Below are 18,585 nucleotides of genomic sequence, written 5' to 3'. Positions count from 1 at the left end.
TATGGAATTCTTAATTAAGTTGCAATTACCTCTTAAACTATTACCTGCACAAAAAAATTTCAGTAGGATTTTCGATAGAACTCTTCACGTGGTGTCCAGAACTGTCATCAGAACTGTTGCACGAATATATTTATATTATCCGTAAAGAAAGTGTGTCCCATAGTAAATCAATTTATCTCAAACCATTATCGCCATAGAAAAATGTTGTTGGGATTTTCGACAGAGCTCTTGGGTTCTGTTCAGAACTGTCCTCAGAACTGTTGTACAAGTTTAATTTTTGCGAAAATTGACAAAAAATGTTTTCGATACGAAAAATTTTTCGAATATAGTTGTTTTCTTCGCTAAATTCTGCAGAACTATTAAATTTTGTACAAAGAACTCTAGAACTATGCCATATCTACCAAGAACTCTGAAAAAAATATATATTTCTGAAAAAAAAGGGTGCCAACTTCACAGTAAGTGAAAAGATTTTCTCATTAAAATGCAATTATCTCCTAAACTATTAGCTGCACAAAAAAATGTTACTTGGATTTTCGAAAGAACTCTTGGAGCTCTGTTCAGAACTGTGCTCAGAACTCTTGTACTTATTTACATTTTGCGGAAACTGCCAAAGAACGTTTTCGATACGAAAATTTTTTCGAGTATTGTTGTTTTCGTCGCTAAATTCTGCAGAACTATTGAAGATTTGTACAAAGAACTCTAGAACTATGCTACATCTATCAAGAACTGTGAAAAAAATGTATATTTCTCGAAAAAGGGGTGCTAACTTCACACGACTCACCAAGGCAGAAGCTACTCTCATCGCTGAAGACGACACGTCTCCATTCGTCCCTCCATTCACGCCTGTCGCGACACCACTGGAGGCGGGCTGCACGATGTTGGGGCGTGAGCGGAAGACGGCCTAACGGTGTGCGGGACCGTAGCCCAGCTTCATGGAGACGGTTGCGAATGGTCCTCGCCGATACCCCAGGAGCAACAGTGTCCCTAATTTGCTGGGAAGTGGCGGTGCGGTCCCCTACGGCACTGCGTAGGATCCTACGGTCTTGGCGTGCATCCGTGCGTCGCTGCGGTCCGGTCCCAGGTCGACGAGCACGTGCACCTCCCGCCGACCACTGGCGACAACATCGATGTACTGTGGAGACCTCACGCCCCACGTGTTGAGCAATTCGGCGGTACGTCCAACCGGCCTCCCGCATGCCCACTATACGCCCTCGCTCAAAGTCCGTCAACTGCACATACGGTTCACGTCCACGCTGTCGCGGCATGCTACCAGTGTTAAACACTGCGATGGAGCTCCGTATGCCACGGCAAACTGGCTGACACTGACGGCGGCGGTGCACAAATGCTGCGCAGCTAGCGCCATTCGACGGCCAACACCGCGGTTCCTGGTGTGTCCGCTGTGCCGTGCGTGTGATCATTGCTTGTACAGCCCTCTCGCAGTGTCCGGAGCAAGTATGGTGGGTCTGACACACCGGTGTCAATGTGTTCTTTTTTCCATTTCCAGGAGTGTAACACAACATTTGTTTGGAGCAGTGCTCCTTCCATTATCTTTCATAATAGCATTTATTTTATTTTCGGGTTTAAACATGTTATTTAAAGCTAGATGATGCAAATCAGTAGTAGGGTCAGCTGGAAATAAATTTGTCAACCATTACAAAGTGCCATCCCAACATACCAGAAATGAAAAAGGACATGAATGAGATTCTGTGCAAAATGCCTTTCAATGGAGAAATTACAGGTAGATTTTGGGTGTTGTCTGATGAACTCAAAGAGCGGTGCTCACTTGTAAAAAAAAAAAAAAAAAAATAGCACAAGAATTACTGAAACACTGGGAAAAGCTGAGTTTCCCTTTTCTTTCTTTACACAAAGGTTGGCAAATTCATAAACATGTTTGAAAATTATAGAAAGTGGAGGAATGAAGAGTTTGAAGATGATGTTTCTCATATTTTAATATTATAAAACTGAGTGGAAACTGGCTGTGCAGTGAAGAGAAAGAGCTTTACAGAAAACAAATTGAACCAGGAAGCAAAAGTGGGATACACAACTGAAAAAGTGGCTACTTTGACAATTATCCATCAGAATGTTGAAGAAATTCATAAGATATGTCAACAAGCATAGTGCAAGAGTTTAATAATAGTAGTACTGAAGGAGACAAGAGTGGCAGAAAACAGTTTGCTATGAAATGACAGTACCAACCTACAAAATCTGCAGCCAAGTTGGAGTCAAAAGTGTTCCTCTCAACAAGAAAAGCATGAAAAATTCTTCAAAACTGGGCTTAAGATGGAATAATGTACCTACACCATTACAATTGGGGATGTGGCATCAAATGATCCAGTATGCAGAAGAAGTAGAGACCAGCTCAAAGAACTTATTAGTAAAGAGGAATTCTAAATGCTATTCAGGAGGCTGCAAAATTGACAATTGAGAATATGAGGTGGTCTCTAAGGATTCTGCAAGAACTCTGCATCTCAGAATTTTGGCTTGTGAAAGTGGATAAACTGAGGGTATCTTGGATGAATAAAGTGCATGAAGGAGTGTCAAATGATTATTTTGGAGCTCACAGCAGTCAATTCAGGGCAAAGAAGTAGTGTAGTTGCTAGAATCCAGAGAGGGTTCAGACAAAAAGGTCTAGCACAGCCTCAGTATATAGGGTGTCCTCATATTCTATGGTTCTATGACACTTGGTGGATTCCTTACTCCAACAAAATCATGGTCATCCAGCATCAACTACCAGTTTGGTGAAGATATTTTTGCAGCATGTGGAGAGTTGCAAACAAGCTATTCTGGCTCAGAAAAGACACATACATGAAAACCTAGGATGGAGAGACGACTTCAGGTTTGTTTTTCAACTCTGTGAAGGGTATAATTTCCATCAAGTTTAAGAAAAAATAGCCACTAATCAAAAGGCAGATGCTACTTTCCCTTCATAGAATCAGGCGGAATTCATGGGCAGTCTCTGCACTGATTACTTACTTTCTCCTTCTGAAATGGAGGGATCAGCTCAAAGCTATTTGTGACTTCATTAAAACTGCATGGGCAAAGGCATGGATTTCAAATCAGTCCTATTTTGAGGACACATACGATGAGCTGCATGCTGCTGTATCCAAACTGAAGTGGCCTAAGCCTTTAAAATATTTTTCTACTCACTGGAAAAATGAATTTTCCATGCTTGTAGTGCCTCACTCGAGTATGGTGGTCGAGAAAGCTATAAAGCTAATGGAAAAGATTCACAATGCTTGTAAAAGTGACAAAATCTCAACATCAAGTTCACAAATTTAAAACCTTCTTGCAATTTATTGTATGCTATATCTCCTTTGCAAATGAAAGCTGTGTAAATTTGTTTTATATACTCCCATATAATGGGGGCAGGCTTATGTGCGCTCAACATCGAGGTCATCAGCGCCCATATAATACAATATACTGTTAGGTGCAGAAGGTTTTTTCACAATTTAACAAAACTGATGACTTTTTTGAGAGTTTTAGGCAAAAGTTTAAAGCTTGCAGTCACAGTCTTTTAAATTTGGAAAAAATTATAAACCTAGCACAAACACTTTATCTATTTGGTCTATGTCTACACTTGGACTGAGACAGTAGTCATATCTGTCACTGTATTGGAATGCAGCGAGAGTTGAGTCAACATGTGCTGTCAAGTAGTACAAAAAATGTCCTGCATCCACTCTGCTCATTGTCGTGCTGATTCCAACACATGCAGATGAGTAGCTCTAAAATCATCAGGTAAATTACTTGCTGCATGTTGCCCTTCTGATTCCAAAGCACATGATTGGGCATGTCTTATACCATGAGCTAAATTTCTTACTGTGTGTTGGTCTCCCGACTCTGATGCACATGACTGAGCAACCTGTAAACGATCTGATTCATTGCTCACTTGGCAATCTTCACTTCCTTGAGAAGCACCTAATTGCTTTCTCTTTCATGCCTGGCTGGTAGATCTACCAACTGATGTGCATTTTGGAGGCATGACTATTTTCATGGAGGAAGCTACACCAACTGTACGAAGTTTCAACTCGATCAGATGAACTAATTATTTGCTAGTGTATGAAAATTATTGTATAAGCTGCTCACTTTATTAAACAAACTGTTACACATCTTACATGCTGCAGCTTACAGAAATCGCACCATATAGATGAGATGTCGAGAATCTCGGCATTGTCTTTGTTGCAGTTGTTCTTAAAGGAAAATTGGTACATTGTTTCTGGAAAAGCTATATAGCTACAATCCTTTTTCAGACAATGCCAATCTCTTTAGGAACAGAGAGACAAACATTAATTTTCATGTAGATAAGGATTACTAAGAGATGCCTAACGTTTCAGTCACCTCCTGACTGTTGATGGGGGCTATTATCTTGTCAGCAAATCTGGATATGCAATAAGTTTCAAGTCCGTGGTGCCCATGAGACTGCTGTAAGTTTAAGATCATTTGTCCCGTAATCAATGATCGTTAAAAATTGCTACAGAGCCACTACATCACTCTTTCAGGCCTTTTTATGTCATCGTGGAAACACTTTGTCCCTGTCAAACATGCCCCATGCACTTTCCGACAGTTACCTCTAGAATTCACTACTATGAAAATATACTGGTGACTCAACAGCACTCTACCACAAAGCACACACCACATTACAGTGGGATCAACTTCAACAGTTCAACTAATGAATATAAATTTTGTTCTGATATATGTAAAAGTTTATAAAATATTTGAGATGTTTATGTCCTGTGGAGCATTATACCTTTCCGCAATTTAAATAGTAAAAAAGTTTAGTTCATTGTTGCTTTTGCCACAAAATTTATCCCATGCTTTGGTTACTGTTGCAAATGTCTTTGGCACTGTGGTGTACAACATTCTGGGAAAAATGACATAGATGTTTCTCCACTACAGGGGAATATACCCAAAAGACTCCACATAAACTTGATGACAGAACTCAGAAACAGACACACAACTTTGCTCAAACATTCAGGGGAAAGACAGATATGTTCATTCTTGCACACAGCGAGATCACATACCACATTCTGGTATGGAAACAACCAGAGTGAATAAAGTGGTAACACATGTATCATTTAACTTATATTGAAGTACAAGAATTATTTCATGACATAAAATGCAACCAATGATTCTTGACTTTCTTTCAAATGTTTTATTTTAATCATATAAGACAAGAGCCACATTTTGACAATAGTAGAAGTGTAATGTACTTAAATACTGACAGAAATATAAATATCAAGAATATATAAGAATTTTACATTTTCTTATAAATAAATTTTAAAAATATTCAAAATAATTTTTTTCACAACACCTTATGTTTAAAAAACAATGGAGATCAGAATTTCATCAGTAGTAGTTTTACTCCTTCTCAAAAAGTAAGTGTAAGAAATGTTCACAGAATCATTCATCAAATGCTCCCTGCTATGATAACTGCAAGTGGAGCTACATATCTTATGTTGATAAATGCGGCTCTGACAATTAGTAAAAACTAAGAAACATGAACAAAACAATAAATGAATCCACATCCAAAGCTTAGCAATAGGAGCACATTAATTTGAACAAAAAAATTTCTATCACACACAACATTTAAAGCACAACCGCATACTTACAAATCTACACCATTAACAACAGACAAATGGGGCACATATATATATATATGTAACACTGCTAGCTAACACAGATTCCTTCAAAACATGTTGCAAAACATATTGATTAATAGACTGTCTTTCATAGATGAAACTAACAAATTAAGGTGAACGTATGTTCTGAATCATAATCACAAAGCAAGAAAAATGGGAATAAGCCAATACAGATAAAACTTTACCACATATCTAATAAATCAAATTTTTCTCACAAAAAATATATCACTAGTTCCTTCTTTAATAGCATATTTCACAAGTAGATGATAAATTTCAAGATGTCCTTCAAAATGCATCATAATCTAAAATAAAATATGTACTGGAAATCAAGCTCTTGGAGTGACACAAGGATAGTCAGCAATCAGAAACACTATTCATCCACACAATAAAAGAAATAAGTGGAGGGGAGAAAACTCTTTCCAGATTTTTGTCCCATTTCTAAGTCAGTATTTGCCTCAAAAAAACTCAAGTTTCAAATTCAGGAGATCTCGCTTCTCAAATTCTCTCTTTATCCACTGATTTAATAGTTAGGTGCTGTTCTAAATACTATTGCTCCATGTCATATCAAATCTCTTCCATCTGCTCCATATTGAATCTGGAAGCTAATTCTGCTTCCTTTTTATTTTTCCAAAGTTTCACATCTTTTGGGACAGTATTGAATCATAACTAAAATATCAAACAGTGTAGTGCATAGAATGCAGGTAAATTGAATGCAGTTACCAGAAACATGCTGCAGTAAAACAATAAGCATGATTTTGACTTTGGTCATTTTATTAAGCTAGACAATTGTTTTTCTGGTGCCGAGAGCTCTCTCATCAGTGTAATATGCTGTCTACCTATTTGCTCTATTTCTTGGTGTATATTCTTGTTATAACTTTTTATAAAAGCAGTCAGCCTTTGGAAAAGAGAGTTTTTGTATGAGCCAGTTTTAACTTGACACAAGTATTCGCTGCAACATACTGCTACAGTAAAGAGCAGAAAAATTACATCTGAGAAAACATATTCTGTCACTCATCATTTGAGAAATCTTAAAATATTCTTAGGTTTGACTCTCAATGATATTGTTCACCAAAACACAGAAAGGTATGTGATACCTGAAATAGTTTATGTTTTCCGCCATGAATGAGGCAGGTAGAACTACTTGTTAGGTAACAAAATGATGCTAGTGTGCATCTCATTTCGTCATTCTTTAATGAAATAATATTTTTTCCTGCTGTTGATGTTCACTTTCAAGTGAGAGAGGTGCACACAAAATAACATGATGATGGTAATATGATAAAACTGATGCGGAAGTGCAGCATAATATTTCTAGGAGATGTTCGAAATACAGGAAGAGGACTAACTATGGATCCACTACGAACAAATTACTGTATTTCATGATTTGTTTACTGCTGGAAGGAACTGCCCAGAACATAGTTATTAAAACAAATAAATAATAATTTTAAGCATGAGTAGTTCTGTGATATCCTTGTGCAAACAAAGTGACATGAAGGACATATTAATTTTTGTCTTCACGGCCTTGTTCCATTTGAATGTCTGCTTGAGCACAACATTATACATACACTTACAGTCAATACTATTTACATATGCCAAGCATGTTTTAACACATATGTACCATCACTAGTGCCTTACAATTACATATCACCAACTATTAAAACTTGTAACAAAGTTACATAGGTAAAAGAATAAGTAGGAACAAATTAGAGCCATATTACCTGCAGTGTTAGATATTTATATAGACCAATGTTGAAAGTTTATGCTTGACTATAGATTCAAGATTATATAATAGTGCATGACTCACAATGAACAACCCATACTGTATTGCTTTAGTATGTCTTCAGATACAATGAGATTTTTATGTTTTCTTTTATTAGCCCAAATTACAGCCCATTTAGTGACAGTTGTTGCTGTTCCATTGCTCAGATCTTTTAAAAGGCTGCTGAGCTTGACAAGAATCGGGGTAAAGTAGAGACTGTGATACTACATGTCTTGTTTGATCCATGATGTAGTGGACATGCATCTGGCTTTGTACCCAATATGATGACTTTAATGTCTTATCCTTGGCCACATTTTAAAATGTAAATCTAACAGACAATTTTGATTAGAAGAATTTCTTGCATCTGAAAAAAATTGGAGTTACAATTACCCCCTCAGTTACAGATGAATAACAGAAACATTTACTGGAAAGAAAACAAACTCAGCATCATAAAATAACCACAGTTCACAGTATGGACTAAAGAAAAAAGTTATTGTAAAGAAACTGAAGTTGGTGCTGGAAGCAGTGTGCTGTTACAAAAATATGAATGTATCAGACGTACAATGAAGCCATGGTTAGTTTACATTTTTTGTTGCAGAAATTTGTGTGAGGCTAATACTGTAATTTTACAGGAGCAAATTAACATTTAAGATGAGAAATAATACACAACAGTCAAGAAGATAGGAAACAACCTCTCTGGACACATACTTTTCATTTCAGTGTCAAGACAAACAATAACTTATACAATCTGTGGACACACATTATATTCAGAACAAAGCCATGCATCAAACTTAAGTCATAAAAGCTCTTCCTACCTATCAGAATCACTGTAAAAGAGGGCAGTTGATTTTCTAACTTCACATTCAATGTTCCTTTAGGCATCACCCACATTATAACTAGCTATTTACTTTGTAGCTGCTACTTAAAGCAAATTTGGTCCCTGTCTTTTCTTGACACTTATTAAATAAGGGGTTGTGGTTAAAAGATGGCCTTGCACAAAAATAAAATAATAACAAGAAATTACTAGATACTGTAACTCTTTCCAACTTTTTTTTAATAATTTGCACCGTAGTGATTTAAACACTTCTAAAGAACAACCTTTAGGTACAAATTACCAGTGCAGACACCATTGCTTTGTTGCACCTCTCACCCTTCCCCACAATCAATAAAATAATTAATAAATGTGTTTACAATTAAAACGAAGTGTTACTAAAATGATACATACAGATTGAGCTTGAAAGCACTCAAAGAACAACTTTGAAGTAATACATAACTGTAACTATATAAAATTCAGTTTCAGTTAGCTAATCTAAGTTGAGAGGAAAAAATAAATAAATAAAATGTGGCAAATGATTAGCAGAAGTTTGTGAGTGTTATGAAGGTAACAAGCATTGATGCCAGACTTCTCTGTGTAATTGTATCAGGTTATGTGGACAAATCTAGAAATACATTGTTTTGCGAAAATCATACCAATAATGGAGTGTTAAGTAATTTTGTTATTTTCTGATTTCATTAGCAAAAATAATTTCTAGCCTTTAAGTTTTCTCTATGTTTCATTTCATTCTTTAATTTCAACTGGATATAATTTTTGTTTCTATACACACAAATTGGTATTACCAAGTCTGAGTAGAATGAAATGATTCTACTGCTTACATTACTATGGAACTTAGCTATAGTGCAAATGCCCTGACACAAAACAATACAATACAGCAAACTATAAAGGAAAGAAAAACAAAAAAACAAAAAAGCAAGCAGTGAAAGCCAGATTTATTCTGAGTTATTAAAAAAATTAAGGTCCAGAATCAGAATCAGAGCTACATCCTTCAATAAAAATAGTTTGGTAGGCAAGTATGCAATTATTCTCATTGTATTCAAGAAAAGATGCACTTCTTGTGTGCAACAACTGTAAATGAATTACTTTTCTTGACATAATCTTACTGATTTGCCTTTAAAATAAAATAATCTCCTTAACCGAAGAACCAATGTACCTTCCACAAAATCATATCCACTCTGAAGAAAGAGTTAATACAGATGACCAGATATTGTTAGAATTTTTTGAAATACACAGTGTCAGCACACACTGATATGCAAAAACATGAGACAATTTAAAATACCTCCAAAATTACTCATCTTAGTTAAAATGTGTATTGAAGAAATTTTCTGCCATATAAAGACACCAGTAGCAGAAACTGAAAATTCTGAGCTGGACGCTGGACTGAGAGAAGGGGATGCCACGATATTCATATTTTTAACCTCATTTTAGAGAATACTGATGCAGAATTTACTAAGACTGACCACAAAGCAAACCAGCTGCAGAATGCACACATTACAAGATGTTCTTTTGTAGATGATGTAACATTAATAAGCAGTTTCAGAACAGAAGTAATCAGAATGATGCAAAACTATTATTAAATTGCTGATGAAATAGGTGTAAGTTTTAATGAGGAGGAAAGAGAACTCCAAGTGATAAGTCAGGAAAAATTTGGAGATAGATGGATTAATGTTCAAGAAAGCTGACCACTTCAAGTAGCCATGGAGTTTCTTCAACATGAACAACAGAGCAGATATAAAAATGTTCCATTAAGTTTTGAGTGTGCAGCAGCAAGAATTCTCCTTCTTATCCTAATTATTTGGCTGTATAACATTCAGCCACCTTCAGAGTGAGCCGCAAGACTGCCACTCCAGTGCTCGCTTCATCCCTTTATACTCGTGTACCGCACGACTGCGCATCCGGCCACAGATGCAAATGCGCCAGAAACGTTTGTTGGCGGAAGAGACGTGCACAATGCACGAGTTACATCTATGACTCCGCAGTCGATCTGTGTTGGCATGTCGATATATCAATGTGAGCTGCACTGTGACAATGTCTTTGTGAGTTTATTACACCAAGTGCCAGATTCCATGATTTATCAAGGTTGAAACAACTATCTCTATTAATTCAATTCGTCGTTAAGCGAATCTCAATTGCCTCCTTCACTATCGAGTCCCAGAAAGATGATGTAGTTGCCAAAATTTCGACGTTGTCATACAACATACTGTGACCAGTGTCAATACAGTGCTCTGCCACTGCCAACTTGTTAGGTTGTAAAAGTCGTGCGTACCTCCGGTGTTCTGTACATCTTTCTTGAACAGTACCAGTTGTTTGTCCAATGTAAGAAAGGCTACATTCAAATGGAACTTTGTAAACTCCAGATTTTCGGAGCAGCATATCATCTTTGATGGAGCCCACAAGTGCAGTTGTCTTGAGTGGGGGACGAAAAATCACTTTTACTTTGTGTCTGCTGAAAATCCGTCCTATTTTTGATGAGAGGCTACCCACATATTGCAGGAAGGCCATCGATTTAAAGGTTTCTTCGTCTTCTTCTGCTTTCTTTATGTGCTCTTTCAGCTTCATTTTCAGAGCCTTCTGTATTTGCTGTGGGGAGTACCCATTCTCTTCAAACACTCTTTGTAAGTGGGACAGTTCATCTTGCAGACTGCTTTCGTCAGACATAATATGCGCTCTATTGGTCAAAGTTCGGAGAACACTCATTGTCTGGGCAGGATGGTGGCAGCTATTTGCACGTAAATACAAATCTGTGTGCATCAGCTTCCGATACACTTCTTGTCCCAAAGTGCCATCCTCTCTGCGCCGAACCAGAACATCCAAGAATGGACAGCATCCCTCCTTTTCCATTTCGATTGTGAACTTTATTGGATTGTGGAGAGAGTTCAGATGACTTAAGAAGTCTTGCAAGTTATCTTCACCATGCGGCCAAACTACGAAGGTATCATCAACATACCTCCAGAAAACCATGAGTTTCAAGTCAGCAGATTCAAGCGCCTTCTCCTCAAGTCTTCCATAAATTCCTTCGTTTATCAGTGCCATCCTCGACAATTAAAGCCTCGGCAATATTTACATTTGGACAGCCTAAATAGTTTCCAAAATTTCCACTTTTATTCTATCTTCTTTATTACTTTAATAATTTCCTATGTATTTTTCTGCAACAGACTTAACACTGTTTCATTAATTTATCGTGGCGGGGGGAAAAGATGGAAGTAGAATTTCCGGTCTTCAGCATGCAAAAAATTTAGTACTGTGAAAGCAGATGATACTATCCTAGCTTTCAGAAGTATTAGTTCCTTTCTCAGGAAGGAGAGAGGAATTGTTCGGGAAAGTTAAAAAATACAAAGCAAGTCACTCAGATCCTAGGAAGAGGTTGTCCCACCTGATGTGAGGACAAAGCGAGACCTATCCACCTCTCCTATCTGAGGAAGCAACTTATAGTTCTATACACTAGGACAGTGCCTTTCCCTTCTCCACCTATTTATTGGCAATATCACTTTTTTTTGTCTCCTGTAGGTAATTCTGTGTCATAATTTCATAGTTTAACATTGTTTATTACAGTACATCCATACTTAGTTCTCTAACTAAAAAGTACCATTTTTCTTCAGTCAGGCACTTTTTTTTCATTTTAACACAATTCATATTTTATATAAATAAACTCCATTAAGCAGACTGTTACAAACATCCTACAAGGAATTTTTCTCTGCATTTGTATTTTGTCTTTCACTAAAAATTACATACAAAACATTAAATATTACACACTGCAGTCACATGGTTTATCCAAAACAATACCCTAGGCTCCTCGCATATGTCTATCAGTCAAAGTCACAATTTCATAAATTCCAGGACACCAAGCTATAAAATCCAACAATCCCATTTTTCTTTTTTCTCCATGCTTTGACAATACTTAATAAGAAATAGTTTTATGAAAACTTGAAATCTCCAGCTTTAAATTTTTATTTTATGTGTACTTTTGCAGTTTTCAAACCAATATTATTAAATTACAAGAAAATTAAATTATACACCTCTTCTTATGGATAGCCTGCTTAAAAAGACTGAAGTCTTCTTTGACCCACACAAACATTGTGACTGCTTCCAAAATACAGTTCAAGGTTCGCTACAACAGACATCACCATAACCTAAAGAACTGATATTTTTCACCCACATTAGATTTATTCATCATCCTGTAAAATCATTTTATGCAATGTAAGGTATGGTTTCCCAGAAACCATCACATATGTGATTTTCTGGTCTGTTTCTCCCCTCTTATCATTAAAAATATACAACACGGATGTCAGGAGAAAGCAACCACAAATCTATATGAAAACAAAAAATTCTCAAGTGTTTACATGAAATTCTAACAATAAGCAATAAAAATTGAGACTTTTAAAAATATAAAATTAAAAAAATCACTTATTTATATGCTTAGTCAGGTACAACATTTGTTACATGACACACCAATTTTACTACTACAAATGGAACAGTTTTGCATTACAACAGAAACATCTCTATAGTTTCTATATGTACACACTTAAATTTATCAACTATACTTGGTGCAATACACTCAGATAAAATAAACACTTTATTTTTGTAAACAGATAAACACTTACTGTTCACAGCCCAAAGAAACTAAAAATATGTATAAATGTCCCAAGACTCATAATCTGTTTGGTAAAAGAAGCCTAGGCAACTGGTCAAAGAGTGAGCAATAAGATCAGATGAAGTAGAGCAAAATGTCTAATAGTTTTGTGCTTCCGTAACTGTTTCAAACAATATTACATAATGCCAAATTATGCCTTGTTATGACAGCAGACAATGAGAGATTGCAAACATTTGTCATTAGTGAACCATTGGGTTGGTCTTTTCCCCAAAACATCAACATAAGTTTCCTTTGCACACTAGGCATTAGAGATGTGACAAATTTTATGACTGTGATGGGACTTGAAGTGCTTATCTAATGTGATCAGCAAGTGTTAAATCAATCTACAGTATAACATATAAAACCCACTTAGCTGGCCCAGGGTTGCCACATCCCCCTTAGAGAACTTCCCTGGGTAGAAGGATACCCTAGATAAGAGTGTTACTGAGGAAATCAAATATACGGGGTAGACTATACCTAGTAAGTGAGATCTGATTCCTGATTAGGAGTGGCCTTTACTCCAGAGGAGAAACCTCTGGGGCTACCAGCCTTAGTTTCAAGACTGAAGATGGCATAATGACCATCTTCCCAAAAGACTCATGTGCTCATGCACGATGGAAATTACTTCAATGGATACAACATGAGCTTAACAGTCCCCCACTAGGACGACTGATGCAATTAGGCTTTTGCATTCTAAGGTGCCCAAAACATACTGCAGTAGCGAAGAGACAGGGTTTCCCAAAACCTCAAAGTAGATATCAAGAAGAAGCACATATACTCACACTAAACAAAAATACACTAGTTAAGAGAGATTATTGATTCTGATTCTCAGATCTGTCAACAAAGCATAAATAGGCATGCTCCTTTGAACATAAAAACCCTGGAGAGGTTAAAGAGTTCTGAGAAGAACCTGAGGACGCCACATTCAACATATCTCAATGTCATGTAATAATCCTGCTACATGATACAAATGTACAGACAGACAGGGGAAAGGAACTCTGAAACATAGAAGATGGTTTCTCAAAAGAGAAAATGAAGCAATTGAAATGAAGAAAAGCTTCAAAATACTTCAGGCTATTCAGCCTAAAAAATAGTAATATGATGTTGAAAGACTTTTCTAATAACATGAGCACATTGCTGTTACCAAACCAGGTGAATACCAGCTGGATAACAGTCATCAGAAAAAAGAACATGAAAGAGGTACTGAATGTTAAAGTCAGAAAAGGAAGTGAGATAGAATAAGATCATTATCTCACTTGGATCAAGGTGAAATTTTAATCTAACAAAAAGAAATGGGGCAGACAACAGCAAACTCTGAAGCAAACAGAAAATGAATAACTCAAAAGTAACTGGAAAATATAAGAAGGAAAAAGAGGTATGGGAGATGGAAAGATATTGAGTAACACACAGAAAACATCAGAAAGAACTGATGGTGGAAGCAAGAGTGTGAAAGCAATCTCTTAAATAGTCAAGAATTCTGGAAGTGGTGGACTGGCAATTAGACAGTAATTGAGATTGATTTAAAGCACCTAGAAAATCGATGACAAGAGTACACTAAGGGGTCAAAAGACAAGCAGACCAATCCAAACAAGATGAATTAAAAGAAAACTTTAGAAAAATTAACATGGGTGCATTCTATATGTGAATGAGAGATAATTAACAACCAGAGAACAAACTAGCAGAGTGGCAGTAAATATTAAAGATAATATCAAAATCTGTTGAACACTGCAGTACTGCAAGAGAAACAAGAACCAAGTGCAGCTAAGGAATGTGAACAATCAGAAGAGATACTCCAAGAAGAGGTAACAGTGGCAATCCAGTGGTTCAAGAACAATAACACAGCATGGGAAGATCAGGAATCAGCTGAAACGCACAGAAAACCATATTAGTAGGATTTAGAAAAGTTATGTAAAGCACTAAACAGATACGCAATGTCCATCGCAAAATTAATAAACGAAGAAACAAGATGACAATATTGGCATTTGTATATTTCAGTGAAGACATAGCACTCTTTAGACAGACAAACTTGATCAGTAATGCTTGGTAGCACTCACCTGCTTTAAAGTATTTCACACCTTTCAAATATGGTTTTGGATAGGTAAGGCTCACATCATCAAGTTACAGAGATTCAGCTCAAGTGATAACAACACTAAAAATACTTGCAACAAATTTGCGGTATTCATAAAACACACTGAAATACGGGCCCTTGTCCTATATTAAAATCGTCCACTTCTGTCTTTATCAGCCCCACCTCACACCACAACCTCACACTATGTTGTGTCATCCTCATCAGCTGTGCCTGGTGCACTGTTGTAGTGTGTAACGGGGCTGTCAAAGATAGACGTGGACAATTGTAATATAGGACAAGGATCCGTGGGTCACTGGACTTTATAAACTCTGCAAAGGCATTGTTAGTTTTAGTGTTGTCATCATTTGAGCTGAATGCCAACAAGCTGATGGTGAGAGCACTGTATTGAGAGAAGTGCATTTAAAATAAATGAGTACCACCACATATTACTTAACAATGTCTACCTCACATCCAAAAAATGGATAACATTAAAGACAAAATCTGTTTAAAATCTTAGATGAATCCAGAGTAAATCACAAGATCAGACTGCTGACCAGGGAAACACAGCTACCAATCTGAACTACAATTCAAGGAAGAAATATCACGCCTTTTTGAGGTCATGACAGGAGTGACAGACTTAACACAAATACTTTTAGGCAATTTTTGAAGAAAATAATCTGAGAGGAAGAGGAGGAGGGGCGGGGGGGGGGGGGGGGGGGGCAAGAGGAAATTAATGTTTAATGTTCTGTCGACAATGAGATCATTAGAGATGGAGCACAAGCTCAGATTAGGGAAGGAAAATGGCCTTGCCCTTTCAAAGGAACCATGCTGGCACTTGCCTGAAGTGATTTATGTACATCACAGAAAACTTAAGTCAGGATGGCCAGATGCGGGTTTGAACTGTCATCCTCCTGAATGCAAGTTTAGTGTGTTACCCAATAATGTGCCACCTCGCCTGGTATAATCTGATAATAGACAGCAAAATTCAAGAGAGTGGGTTACAGGAATGGCAATATGAACACAGATTTTTATAACATTCAGTGATGATTCAATTGTTCTAATTGAAACAGAAGAACAGAAAAAGATCATGTTACAAATGTTGCATGAAAAAGCCCAGTAAATAAATGTGAAAATGGAAATTAAGAATACATTTTGTATGCCACAATCCTAGTGTAGATATTTTTATTGTTCCAAGAAAAGCGGTTTCAATAGCCTTATGCTGCCATCATCTGATCTTACAGAACATTTTATAAAATTGCCATGTTACATTACATTACATAAAGTCAAGGCATAAAAGACACTCCTCACGTACACATATCTTGATAAAAATCCAGTTGATAAAATGCTCGTAGTTGATAAAATACAGAGTTAATAAAATCCTCATACCATCCATGCATATTGGTGGCAAACATGACTCTCCCAAGCTTGCCATACAGCACTTGGCACAGCAAACTTGGCAGAGCAATATTTGCCACCAATATGCATGGACGGTATGAGGATTTTATCAACTCTGCATTTTATCAACTACGAGCATTTTATCAATTGGATTTCTATCAGGGCATGTACACATGGGGTGTACCTGTTGTACTTTGGCTTCATGTAATGTAACATGGCAATTTTTAACAAGTTCCATAAGATCAGACAGCAGCTCAAGTCTGTTGAAATCAGTCATCCTGGAACAATAAAAGTGTCTACACTGTGATTGGATCTTTGAAGAAGCGTGTTCATCATTTCCAACCTTATGGATCATCCCCACAGCACAGCATGTGTACCTTACAAGATGTGAACATGTTGATTATGTGAAAAGACAGAAGTAATGAATGTAAATGATGGACTGAAAACAATTTGCAGAATAGTTACAGTGTAGATAAATTCAAATATCTGGGCAAGTGGAAAAAGAAAAAAATAAAGAATTGTAAATATGGAGCAATGAACTGACAGATGGCCTGAGAAAAAGAAGGCTGAACTTTGTCAGGCATATGTACAGGATGGGCATCAAAAGACTTACCAGAAGAATCCGAGAACACTCTAAGCAAAGCAAGTGTGCCACAATATGTATAAAAGATGTAGCAAAGAACTTACGGAAGCTATGACAAACTGGAAGACACAATGCACAAAGACATGTGCAAATAAATGACACACACACATTCATAAACTTGGAAAATAGCAGAGTATCCTAGCACACTGGCTGATGGAGACCAGAAGCCAGAACATGAAGAGGTTTTGGGAGTAGAAAAAGCCAAATATGGAGAAGTACATGTTAAACATAGTCCTTGGAAGTCCTAACTGCATCTAAGAATATATATTCACATTTCAGCACAAAATAAAGAAAATCATAGAAGTTGGGATGGGAGTATGAAGTGTTGTCATGCACTCCTCCAAAACTGAGGGCAAAACAATAGAATATCCTTAGAATGTAAAAGTCCCTCTTCTACATGAAAGACAGTTTGTTTCTCAGCTTTACCTTTGCTGCAAAAATTGTAATGGGGTTTAACAGGAAGTGAGTAATTATGCACAAAACTTTAACAAAATTATTCTTTTATTTAACATGTTTAAGATTGTAAAAAATATGACAATATATTATTAACTCAAATTAAGAAGTTTTTATTTTGTACTCACCATTTTTTGAAAGTTTGGGAAAAATTTATAACTATTGCTAATTCACAAGTGAACGGTAGTAAGACATAAAAGTCAGGCCATCCAAATGTTTAAGAAATCAACCAAAATATTGTGCAGGTAGGAAAGGACATCCACAGAATATAAAAGGTTTAAAAAAAAATAACAAATTTCATTAAGTAAAACTGGATTTAAATTATCTGTACAGATAAATTATTTATAAGACTCACATACAATTCTGAAAATAATATTTGCAGAGTTACTGAAATATGCTCTTAATCTGTGAAATTTCAAACAACAAAATACAATTTTATTTCCGTTTAAACCATCGAGTACGACGACAAAACCTTCGGTAAGTTAGAATAATCCATAAAGCAATTGACGTTGCACCAAAGATGTAAATGCTTATTATTGTTGATTCTTGAGGCATCATACATTTTGAAACTGCATAATTGTTTGGTGTAAATACAGCCTGCCAACAGACAACAAAAAAGGGTTGTATATAGAGATAGTCATGAGTCAAAAGCACAAGGTAATAAACTAACACAAAGTAGAGGTATATAACACAGAATTTAGAATCAGATCCTGACAACTTCCATTAATCTAATGTATGTTTTTACAGACACATGAAATAATCATAAATTTTTAACAAAGACAACCGATCACTTATTATAAAAATACTTAAGATCATATGATGATTATGACGCATGTACAGAAAGTAAGTACCATTTTGTTCTACCATCACCACAGCATTGAAGTTTCACAATCTGTTCATTTTCTCTCCACTGATGCCATTACAATCAGATTGTGCTGCGATTACATTCATTGCCGATCACTCGAAATGAAGCGACTTGACAGTGCTTTGACATTTCTTACCAATACAGTAATGAGGGTGGTGAATTCTTAAACATAATTGTGACTGGTGATGAAACTTGGGTTTGTTATGTCACTCCAGAATCAAAACAACAGTCAATGGAGTGGAGGCACCGATGAACTCCCAAAAAATAAAAATTCAAAACAAACAATCAAAACTCCAGGTTGGAA

At 36.4% G+C, this 18,585-nt stretch overlaps 1 protein-coding gene across 1 annotated transcript in view; it reads right to left on the bottom strand.

Moving 5' to 3' along the window:
- Positions 1–17,556: 17,556 nt before the first annotated feature.
- The window catches only part of LOC124798440 (metallophosphoesterase 1), a 161,800-nt gene continuing 160,771 nt past the window's right edge, over positions 17,557–18,585 (bottom strand). Inside the window, exon 9 of the mRNA XM_047261857.1 lies at positions 17,557–18,013. Coding sequence (XP_047117813.1) covers positions 17,852–18,013 — 162 coding nt within the window. The 3' untranslated portion in view covers positions 17,557–17,851. The remainder of the gene's footprint in view (positions 18,014–18,585) is intronic.

This window comes from Schistocerca piceifrons, chromosome 5 (genome assembly GCF_021461385.2).
Source record: "Schistocerca piceifrons isolate TAMUIC-IGC-003096 chromosome 5, iqSchPice1.1, whole genome shotgun sequence".
Taxonomy (NCBI): Eukaryota; Metazoa; Arthropoda; class Insecta; order Orthoptera; family Acrididae; genus Schistocerca; species Schistocerca piceifrons.
This window is presented reverse-complemented; position numbering and strand designations above follow the sequence as displayed.